General features: G+C 39.6%; 1 protein-coding gene across 1 annotated transcript in view; it reads right to left on the minus strand.

Moving 5' to 3' along the window:
* Window positions 1-12,141, minus strand: part of tgfb2 (transforming growth factor, beta 2) — a 69,059-nt gene that overhangs the window by 12,798 nt on the left and 44,120 nt on the right. Inside the window, exons 3-4 of the mRNA XM_072265082.1 lie at window positions 5,382-5,514; window positions 5,141-5,251 (exon numbers count right to left, since the gene is read on the minus strand). Coding sequence (XP_072121183.1) covers window positions 5,141-5,251; window positions 5,382-5,514 — 244 coding nt within the window. The remainder of the gene's footprint in view (window positions 1-5,140; window positions 5,252-5,381; window positions 5,515-12,141) is intronic.

The following is a 12,141-nucleotide window of genomic DNA, read 5'->3' on the forward strand; positions in this document are numbered from 1 at the left end:
TTTGTACTTGAAATAAATTTCACCTGTCTTTTGGATATAAATTAGATGTTGCAGAATTCTGCACTCTCCAAACATTGAGCTTGCTTTTAATACTGAGTGCATTCTGACTGGTTTCAGTACAGCTGAGGGAGAGAAATGAATGACCCTAGAGGTAGATGGGGATTGTCCATTTGTACAATTCAGGCTTCCACGAGCAACACCCACAAAATGCTGGTGGAACTCATCAGGCCAGGCAGCATCTATGGAAAAGAGTACAGTCGACGTTTTGGGCTGAGACCCTTCAGCAGGACTGGAGACAAAAAGATGAGGAGTCAGGGTTAGAAGGGAGGGGAGGAAGAAACACAAGAAAAGCGGTTGAAGGCAGTGCTGATGGTGGAGGAAAGGGAAGCCCCTTTCTTTGAAGGACATCTCCTTCGTTCTGAAATGAAAACCTCTTCCTGAGAGCACTTCCGCCATCTCCAGCAGGATTGCACCACCAAGCACATCTTTCACTCCACCCCACTTTCTGCTTTCCGCAAGGATCTTTCCCTACACGACTCATTCGTCCAGTTGTCCCTCTCCACTGATCTCCCTCCTGGCACATATACTTGCAAGCAGAACAAGTGCTTCACCTGCCCCTATGCCTCCTCCCTCACTACCATTCAGGGCCCCAAACAGTCCTTCCAGGTGAGGCGGCACTTCACCTGCCAGTCTGCTGGGGTCATTTATTGTATCTGATGCTCCCAGTATGGCCGCCTATATATCGACGAGACCTGATAGAGATTGGGAGACCGCTTCAATGAGCACCTACGCTCTGCCAGAAAAACGGGAACTCCCAGTAGCCACCCATTTTAATTCTGCTCCTCATTCTCATTCTGACATGTCCATCCATGGCTTCCTCTATGGTCGCAATGAGGCCACACTCAGGTTGGAGAAGCAACATCTTACATCCATCTGGGTAGCCTCTAACTGGATGGCATGAATGTCGATTTCTTGAACTTCCAATAATGCCCGCCCCACCTTCTCTATTCCCCATCTCCTTTTCCCTCTCTCACCGCATCTCCTTGCCTGCCTATCATCTCCCTCTGGTGCTCCTCCCACTTCTTCTTTCTTCCAAGGTCCTCTGTCCTCTCCTATTAGATTCTCGCTTCTCCAGCCCTGTATCTCTTTCAACAATCACCTTCCCAGCTCTTCACTTCACTCCCCACCTCCTAACTTCACCTATCATCTTGTGTTTCTTCCTCCCTCCCTTCTAACTCTGACTCCTCATCTTTATTACTCCAGTCCTGCTGAAGGGTCTCAGCCCGAGACGTTGACTGTTCCATAGATACTGCCTGACCTGCTGAGTTCCTCCAGCATTTTGTGTGTGTTCCTTGGATTTCCAGCATCAGCAGATTTTCTCTTGATTGATAAAATTCAGTCTGTTAGCACTGTCATGTCCAGTCCAGAGGGTTCCTTGGTTGCACTACCATCTTCTTGCCGACTTTAAAAGCTGAGTGATTGAGATAAATGTTCTGCTGTAAGTAGGAGGGAAGGTGGGATCTCAGATCTCTCTAGGCAAGTCAATACAGAAGTGAACTGCATTTTAATTCATGGAAAATCTTTCATCAATGACAACGATATAATATCGGCTTATCATGGCTATGAATGAGATGAAAAGTTGTTCTAAAATTTAGTTCCCTATCAACCCATCCACCACTAGCCTTACAAGCTAAACTTACAGAAATCAATGTTGATATGCTTGGGTTTGTACCAACCAGCTTCTTAGTGGTTCATGCTACTCTGTGCTTTCAGTTTCAGTATTTTCAGATCAGCATTATCCCAGGCCATGTCTGCAACAGCCCTTTGGGAGCTGTAGATTTTCCACTGGTGATAACATTCTACTATTTGCATTGTTTTCATTATAAACAAATTAAAAAAAACATGGTTCAAAGGATATATCTGTTATTCTATTCTGACGATGGTGCACAGAACCACTCTTGAAAGGAATGAAATGGGAAGTCTCCTCAGGGAGCTGTTTGAGTCCTCTGCTATGTATGATTCCAATGCTTTTATTTAACATCAGATTTCCATAACAATGGGCATTGGCACCAAAGATAGCTGCAGGCTCAGCATGTACATAATAATGAGTTAGAAAAGTAGCTTAAGGCTACATCCCCACTACGCCGGATAATTTCGAAAATGCCGGTTTCGAGTAAAAACGACAGGCGTCCACACTAAGCGTTTTTCAAAATATCTCTGTCCACATTAGACAGACATTTGGGCGAATCTCCTCTACTGGGCACGTGCAGGACACACAGAAAACAAGCGAAGAGGAAACAGTATACTTGGTGCGCGTTTGTCCAGTTACAGAGTAGAAAAACTTAAAAGGAATTGCTCTTGGCTCTCGCGCAGGAGGACTTAAAACTAAAAAAAGCAAATACTGGAGCGTATGGAGGCAACCGACAGGGAGTTCACGGACAGTATGACCCGGCTGACGACAAACATTGAAAAACTGACTAACTCTGTTGCATTAATAAAGCACCTTGTTAAATGTATAAAACATGTCTGCATCAGTGTTATCTTGTATTTCCATACAATGTTACATTAGACTGTTACACATCTATTGTCAGAGAAGTACTTGCATAAATAGGGAAACCACCTTCATACAAGCAAGGACAGAAAACAGGGCAAAGTGAGAATACTTATTTATTCAGTAAGCTATGGGTCAAAGTATTTGGTGAGTACATTTCTAACTCTTCTGGCTTCAGTCTCGTTGCCGTCTGTTCTGAAATTGTTAGTTTCTGCGAAGCGCAGAATCAAATATTGCTGTGATGATTGTACGCTCTAGTATCAATTGTTTGGTGACAATAAAGTAGTAATAATAATAATAAGAAGAAGAAGAAGACAATCAAATGCTGCGCTGTCGCCATCTGTTCCAGCACATCATGACAGTGGTTTTAAAAAGCTCCGGTTACCACGTACACACTGCAACGGATATTAGGCATTTTCAGATTTATTCATTCTGGAGACAATTTCTGAAAATCTCCATTTTCGGGTGATGAAAACGCCGTTTTAGTGTGGACAGAGGGTCAAAATGAAGAGAAAAAGCTTAATTTTCAAAATTATTTGGCGTAGTGTGGACATAGCCTAAGACATTAGGTGACCCGTGCTTGCATACCCGAGGCTCCATTTCTACTGGCACCCCAAGACATTGACAATGAACCCGAAATCTTTCAGGTTAATAATTCTGAGGTACTAGATAACAAAAGATCGATAAAAGGTCAGTGCCTACCTTTCACTGAATCACCAATTTGGTTTTCAAGCCTAATTATCCTCTTAGCAACTAGTTGCTAAAAAAAGGTCCCCAAAGCCAGCCCAGCATTTGGCATCATCATCCTCTTTCTATCACCAATTCTGACCATACAGTGCTTTTGAAGTGATGCAAGCCACAGACCAGGCACTCCACAATTTGCCATGTTCTGGAGCAGAGGCCAGCATGAAAATTGGCCCCATTTTCCCTGGGTGTAAGTGTTTCTTTTTAGAAAACCCATTATCTCAAATTTAGGAAGGCTTTAAATGGGTAAAATGCACTATTTATGAGGTAACACAAGCTGTAAAAGTTCTCAAAGTGATTGCCATAACAACTCCTGAAATAAAAGTAAACCAGAGGCACTTCATCCCTAGGTTCTCAGCTCTCCTTCGGTGTTAAGGTTCTCACTACAATTCTCATTTCACAAACTGATAATGCTAATGAAAGGCACTGAAATGCCACAGATCAGAGTGCTTAGATTTTTAGTCGGATTTTGGTGTCACAATAGTAACTAAAATACTTTTCTTTATTGTTAGAACTTAAAGATCTAATATAACATTACTGTGAAATTCCATAAATATGACCTAACCAGGGTCTGATAACTTAAGGAATCTCTGGAATGCTTACTGTTTCCAGTAGCAAGATCAATTTTTTCCAGCAACTGTAATGCACTTTACTGAGGTGGTGTACTAAGTGCAGTTACAGCTGCTCAAAGTCCTGAATTCCAGTGGTGGTCCCAGCAATGATAGGGAGAGGTTAGGTCAATAAAATTAAGATTTAGGAAAGAACTAAGTTTCTAAACATTGTTTTAGTTGCAATTTGGGCATCAAACAAAGTGTTTTTTATTTTTTTAAATATGGTACTTGGTCCTCTTAAATGTAAGAATATTAAAGCTTTCATATACAGATATTATTTTGGCTTTGAGCCCCTTTTATTACCACTTTCTCATTATTATTAAGTGGCATAGTTGATTCATTAGTTTTGCTTAATTGAAATTGTTATGCTATGAAGTGTTAAACGAATACTATTTATCAAAGGAACAAAGAATGGTAATAAATTAACCAAACAGAAAATTATTTCCATTAGCATTCACCTTTGATCTCACAGTCTCCAAAAACATTTTTAAACTAATCATCCATTTCTTTTTTAAGACGTTATAGTTGATGATATTGGAGAATGCATGTCCTTGCCCCAAAACAGTTACAAAATCAATATTTGGGGAATTTTATAAAAATTCTAAGCTGTGCAAATGATCTGTTTTTAAAATGTATGTAAAAGTCAAGACTATTTTGGTATCAAGAGAATTTCCTCTGTGGACTCAATCTGCCTGATCACTGTGATAAGGAACATTTTGAAGTCATTATTCATACATGTTGCTTTTTCTATAAGAAATTTGAAGTATTTTAATGAATGCCTACAAAAGGCAAGGTTTATGAGCATCTCACAGCATGGAGTTAGCTCATTTCACTTAAAAGTGACACCCAAGAAAGAAATTTCATGATGTAGATTTTCTGTCATTACCTCTGACCCTTCATCAAAAGTTAGATTCAAAATTTAAAAACACACATTTGTTTTCCACTCTCATTCCCAGCTCTATTGAGAAATACATTATGCCATTGTCTCCCAGTAAATGCCATTGATATTTTTCACCTATATTGATTCAAGATACAGATATCGCAATTTTGGCTTCAATAATACAACATTGAGATAAATGAAAACAACAAGGCAAAAGATGTGGATCAATTAACAAATAGCTTATTTACAGAAACTGAACCCAAAGTTATCCAGTTATATTATCAAGCAGTGTGGACCATGATAGGCCAAAATGTCACAAAAACTTCTTTTATAACATTATAAACTGTCATTTACCTGCAAATCGAACTTCCAGCTCTTCACTCTTATTTGGTATAATATAATTACTTGAAGGCACAAATGTGCAACATGGGCAATGTAGACTTATTTTAAAGCCACTGTTTCTCTCTACAAAAGACAAAATATTAAATTAATAAATGTATATTACCACACACATATTACAGAATCAAAATTTTATTTAAAAATAATTTTAGGCAATTTTAGTACCTAAATGGAGATAAAAACCACAGGGTTTTACCTCGATGGAGTAACCATTCATTGACTGTCTCTGTAACATCAAAGGAAAGCCATTCGCCTTCAGTTCTCGTCCGTACAACTTTACTATCAATATACCGATGGCTTGGAGATGATATGTCTTTGTGCTTTAGAATCTGAGAATAAAAATGCAATGCAAATTAATCGGATCACTTTCTATGAATAAGAGTCAGCCAACCTCATGGACATCAAGAGACAGCAGCAAAGGAACAAAATTCTCAGCCAGTAATTGAAATATTATGCAAAATATAGGTATAATAAAATGTGCAATATAATTCTGGAACTACCACTACCGTACAAGTTGTGGAGGGGTTTGTGTGTTTTTTCTTTATGCACTGTATGCTAAAGGATATCGGGAAAAGATAATGAACAGATTTGAAGTACATAAACACAAGAAAATCTGCATTTGCTGGAAATCTGGTCTGCTGAGTTCCTTCAGCATTTTGTATGTGTTGCTTTGAGGTACAGAATCATCAGTCTTGCTGAATACTCTTGATCCTCCGTCCTTTCTTTATGACTACATTTTGCCTTTATAATTTGTGGGACAAAAATTAGTGTGAGTGGATCTGAACTATTATTTTTCCTATTAAAGTGGCTCACATTCTGCAGGATGATTCATGCTCTTATATTCTAATGTGTGGACTGATATGAATCACTTCATCCCTTTTGCCAGATAGGAATGAGGAGAGTCAAAAGGACTTCTGTGTTCAGCAATAGGTTAAAAATATCCTACATCTTTGGCTTTACATTTTCCCTCCTGTTTTCTATAAATGCTGAAGGCAAACTGATGCAGGTCATAGAGTACATAAAAAATATTCAGTGCTCCAGACACCATTCTTCTATTCATCCCCAAAGTTACTGTAACATGGCCTGGAAAACAAATAAATCTGAAGATGTTGCAACCTGAAACAAAAACAGAAATGCTGGAAGAAATCCAAATGGTGACGTGTCTGGTTTTTATGGATAATACCTGTGGTAACTTCTACTTTGAAAAAGGCACACTCGACAACTTCATGCCAAAGAAACAACATTATGTCGAACTTCAAAACCGTTATGTATGTACAGAGGCTTTCACAACCCGTATGGCATGGCAGGCACACTATATACAAAGCCCACCGGAAGTAAAAAGAAAGAAAGTAGAAACCCCCCATTATCCTAATTAGTATTAACTTACTTTTAGTAATGCTCACAGTACAACAATACCTATATCTCTGCAGTCTTTACTATACTAAATAATGAATCCGCTTGGTATATCCATCAAGATGTTGTAACATCACAGGAGTTACGAGTAGGACGTCTGTAAATATTTCTCTGTTAGAGTTGTATTGCAGAATAGCATTTTAGATTAAGATGCTTTAACACATTCTGTTAAGTTTCTGCTATTTACAATTTGAACTTGATCATAAGACCATAAAAGATAGGAACAGAATTAGATCATCTGGCCCATTGAGTCTGCTTTGCTATTTCATCATGGCTGATATATCTTCCTCTCAAGCCCATTCCCCCACAAGACCATGAGAGATAGAAACCAGAGACCTTTGGATTATAAACATTCAAGAAAGGAATACATTTATTAAAGAGTAAATTCAATCATTCTCTCTACATTGATTACTACCGGTCAACCTCGATGCTTTGCAATTCGCCTACCGGAGCAACAGGTCAATGGCAGATGCCATCTCTCTGGACCTACATTCCTCCTTAGAACACCTGGAGAATAAAGACGCATACGTAAGGCTCATTTTCATTAACTACAACCCTGCCTTTAGTACCATCATTCCAAATAAACTGATTCTTAAGCTCCAGAACCTGGGCCTTAGCATTCAGATCTGCAGCTGGATCTTCAACTTCCTCACAGACAGGACCCAGGCTGTAAAAATAGGAGACAAGCTCTCCTCTACAATCACTCTGAGCACCGGCGCCCCACAAGGCTGTGAACTCAGCCCCCTGCTGCACTCACTGTACACCCATGATTGTGTAGCCAAGTTTCCATCGAACTCAATATATAAGTTTGCTGATGACACAACAATTGTAGGCCGTGTCTCGGGTAATAATGGATTTGAGCACAGAGCGGAAATTAAGAACCTGGTGGCATGGTGCGAAGACAATAACCTATCCCTCAACGTCAGCAAGATGAAGGAATTGGTTGTTGACTTCAGAAGGAGTAGCGGACCGCACGACCCAATTTACATAGGTGGTGCGCAAGTGGAACAGGTCAAAAGCTTTAAGTTCCTCGGGGTCAATATCACAAACGACCTGATTTGGTCCAACCAAGCAGAGTCCACTGCCAAGAAGGCCCACCAGTGCCTTTACTTCCTGAAGAAACTAAAGAAATTTGGCCTGTCCCCTAAAACGCTCACTAATTTTTATAGATGCACTGTAGAAAGCATTCTTCTAGGGTGCATCACAACCTGGTATGGAAGTTGTCTTGTCCAAGACCGGAATAAGCTGCAGAAGATAGTGAACACGGCGCAGCATATCACATAAACCAATCTTCCGTCCTTGGACTCACTTTACACCGCTGTCGGAGCAGTGCTGCCAGGATAACCAAGGACATGACCCACCCAGCCAACACGCTTTTCATCCCTCTTCCCTCCGGGAGAAGGCTCAGGAGCTTGAAGACTCGTATGGCCAGATTTGGGAACAGCTTCTTTCCAACTGTGATAAGACTACTGAATGGATCCTGACCCGGATCTGGGCCGTACCCTCCAAATATCCGGACCTGCCTCTCGGATTTTTTGCACTACCTTACTTTCCATTTTTCTATTACCTATTTATGATTTATAATTTAAATTTTTAATATTTACTATCGATTTGTAATCCAGGGAGTAGGAAGCGCAGAATCAAATATTGCTGTGATGATTGTATGTTCTAGTATCAATTGTTTGGCGACAATAAAGTATAAAGTATACAGCGTAAGTAGATCATACATGATTTGAAGGACTCTCCACATAGGAGGAAAAAACAGTGCTGCCTACAGCACTTGCTCTACGATTATTTCAAGGTATCTTTGCTTTCCTGGAGAAAGTTTGAGAAATTAGGTGGAGTTGCCAAATTAGTAAATTTCAACCATTCATCTTAACTCAATTGTATATATCAATTTTGTGCTAGGCTAAGAGTGATTCTGTTCTCTTCAGACACTGCTAATCTGAGACCCCAAACTGTGTGATAAATTCTTCATTGTGTTTTATATTTGCACGCTATATTTTAAAATATAGAACTTATTCTTCATCTAATGATGTAAAAATTTATTATTACCTACTATAGTTATTTATACAAAATGATATACTATTTTTCCTTAAGCAAATTAACTTCTACGTTATGGATTTCAGGATTTCAGGAGAAAAGAAAATAATCCTGGTAAGAAGAGTAATGTTAATTGTTCCATAATCAAGGACATATAAGTACATTAGATAGTAGGATTCTTGCTTTGCATATTCTGGAGAAGATTATAATTTCAATGCAGGATTATTATCGGGTTTCTCTTTTGACATAAACACAAAATACTCTGCAGATGCTGGGGTCAAAGCAACACTCACAACACGTGGGAGGAACTCAGCAGGTCGGGCAGCATCTGTGGAAACAATGAGTCGACGTTTTGGGCCGGAACCCTTCGTCAGGTTCCGGCCCAAAACGTCGACTCATCGTTTCCACAGATGCTGCCCAACCTGCTGAGTTCCTCCAGCGTGTTGTGAGTGTTGCTTCTCTTTTGACATTATGGGAATTGCCTAATGGTACAACCTGCATTAGTGGATAGTGAAATATAGTCACTCGCTTCAAAGCTAATTGTCAATTGTGTGTGTTGAGGTCCTGAGACCAACGACATGTGTGAATTGTAGAATTGTATTTCTTCATGAGCTTGAGCCATGAAATTCTATATAGTGGAGTCCAGTTAACTGGGACACATTGGGACCAGAAGTTTTTGGCCCAATAAAGCGGCTGCCCCAATTAGCTGAAGTTTCATGGAAATAGTTAGAAAGGTATAAAAAAAGACAAACTACTGTTTAACAAATTATGTATTTAAATGAAATACAGAACTAATTAGAACACTCTCAATACAACTACAGTATGATAAAACTGTGGCAACACATACAAAATGCTGAAGGAACTCGGCAGTGAGGCATAATCCATGAAAAGAGCAAACAGTTGATGTTTCAGGCTGAGGCCCTTCATCAGGACTGATGAAGGGTCTTGAACTAAAACATCAACTGTTTTCTCTTTTCCTTGGATGCTGCTTGGCCTACTGAGTTCATCCAGCATTTTTGTGTATGTTGCTTTGGACTTCCAGCAACAACAGATTCTCATGTGTTTGTGACTATAAAACTGTATATTAGTTCCTAATATTTATTGATGGAGGAATTGATCCATTGTACACTACAGCATTCTTTTGATTGACTGTAAATAAACAAAGTCAGTGCAGACACCTGGTGTAGATAATGGACTACCTTCATACAATGCTATCAACAATTGCAAACTTCAAATCTTCATTTTCATTGTAACATTCAAGATGATTGTTGATACCTTCAAATTCTTCATAGCTCTTGAAGTAGTGAAACAGTTTCGTTTTCACTCCTGGTCATTTGTGACATCTCTAAGCCTGAATGCTTCAAACAGCAGCAGGCAGAGCAATTCTGAATTGTCTTACTGCTTATTTCTCACCAACTATCAGTGACAAAAATCACTGTTTTCTGAACAGAAGCTGACATATCTGGCACTATTTAAAAACTGTTCCTTCTAAGCATGGTGTAGTGTCTAATGGCCTCATACGTGCACATGCCTGTCGCTAGATAGAAACTGTCCAGCAACAGCTTCCTGGTCCAATTAAGTAGCACAATGTCCCAAATATACAAAGGGAATCCCATACATTTCATTGATTAGTTTTTGTTTAAGTGTTTTCCCAACTAAGTGGCTGCCCTGATTAACTGATAACCCAATTAGCCACTGTAATCCTAAAATTCTATCGGACAATTGTGGTGGTATTGTCTTCATACCACTCCAAAGGGAAATGAGCAGAATCCAATGGAGAAGTGGCTGCATTTTGTCTCTTCTACTTCAGGAAGTTTCTGGTAAAGCTTGCACCAAGTGGAAATTCCATCTGCATGTTACAAGGTAAAAGGTGTAGGGATGTGGATAGACATAAAGTGACCCCAGAACACGTGTTTCAACTTTGCCAGTTCAGTCAGTTTCTGGCTGTTTGCCTATAATGCTTCAGTTAGTGTGACTCTTCAGTCCATCACATTTCAGCTGTTGTGCCTTCTGGTACCTCCCAGCATTAAGATTTTGAGAAAACATTGACAAGACTTTGGAGAAGGTAATGTTGTGAATAAACAGTTTTCAGGCTTGGCAAGCTTACAGAGTGGGAAGTAATTGGACACAGGCAGGAAAGCAGCTGTAAGTATGAAGTAAAGCTGTAAGTATGAAGAAGGCGGAATTGAAGAACGATGTGAGATGGTCAATAAAATTGACACAGACTGTAGCACCCTGATGGTTGTGAGAATAAAAATAAAATCTGTCTCCTTAAGTTCATTCACCGGTGATAAAACATAGTTAATTGTGCATCATGAGGATTAGTGCTGGCATCCTTAATGTTTGTGATATACATTAACCACATAGATATTGATGTAGGGGAATGATAGGTAAGTTGTAAATGACGTGAAAATTTGTGGTTTTGCAGATAGTGATGAGGATTGTGTTAAGCTATAACATGATGAGGATCAGTAGGAAACTTGGGCAGAGCCATGGCCGATGGAATTTAATCTTGACAAATGCACGGCAATGCGTTTTGGAAGGTCAAATAAGGGTTAGATACACATAGTATATAGCAAGGCCATAGGAAGTGTTGATGTACAAAGGAACCTTGGGGTACAAAGCCTGTGATTCCTGAAAGTAGCAGCACTGGTAGCTAGGGTGGTGAGAAAGGCATATAGGATGTCAGGTTCCATTAGCTGAGGAACAGAACATAATGGTTGGGATATCATGTTGCTTCTTTATAAAATATTGGCTAGATCCTACCTAGAGTACTGTGTTCATTTCTGAGCACAAGACTACAGAGGGGTGTAATTTTCTTGGAGAACTTGCGGAGGAGATTTGCCAGTATGTTGCCAGGATTAGAATATTTTTGTTGTTTGGGTAGACTGGGTTTCTTCTCCCTGGGGCGGAGGAGCCCGAGGGGAGATGTGATAGAAATTATGAAATTATGAGTGTGTTAGGTAGGGTGGATAGTAAGAGGTTTCTTCCCCCTTGGTGGGGAAAGGTTTGTCTTAAGTAAGAGGCCATAGGTATAAAGTGAGGGATAGGAGGTTTAGAGGTGATCTGAGGTGGATTATATTTCACTCAGAGGGTGGCCAGAATTTGGAATGCAGTGTCTAAGGAACTACAGAAACAGATACTCTCACAAAATTGAAGAATGATCTAAGCAAACACTTCATATAGCAAAGCAGAGAGAACCATGGATCAAATGTGGGATAATGGGACTAGCACAGATAAATACAGTGATTAGTATGAACATGACAAAGGACCCATTGCAGAATTCTGTTTGAAGGCCGATATTGATGATGGACCTCAGAGTTGAATTCAATGATGATCAAATGTCATTAAAGAAATACTACATAAGTATAATTATGGTCTTCTGCACTTGGCAAGTCAAATAAAGTCATCTCACAGTCCCACAAATGGGCATAGGACCAACACAATGAGCTGAAATTTGGCTGGAAATAATAGCAACTCCATATGTGAAATCATTGACG

Source organism: Mobula birostris, chromosome 8 (genome assembly GCF_030028105.1).
Source record: "Mobula birostris isolate sMobBir1 chromosome 8, sMobBir1.hap1, whole genome shotgun sequence".
In the NCBI taxonomy this organism is placed as follows: domain Eukaryota; kingdom Metazoa; phylum Chordata; class Chondrichthyes; order Myliobatiformes; family Myliobatidae; genus Mobula; species Mobula birostris.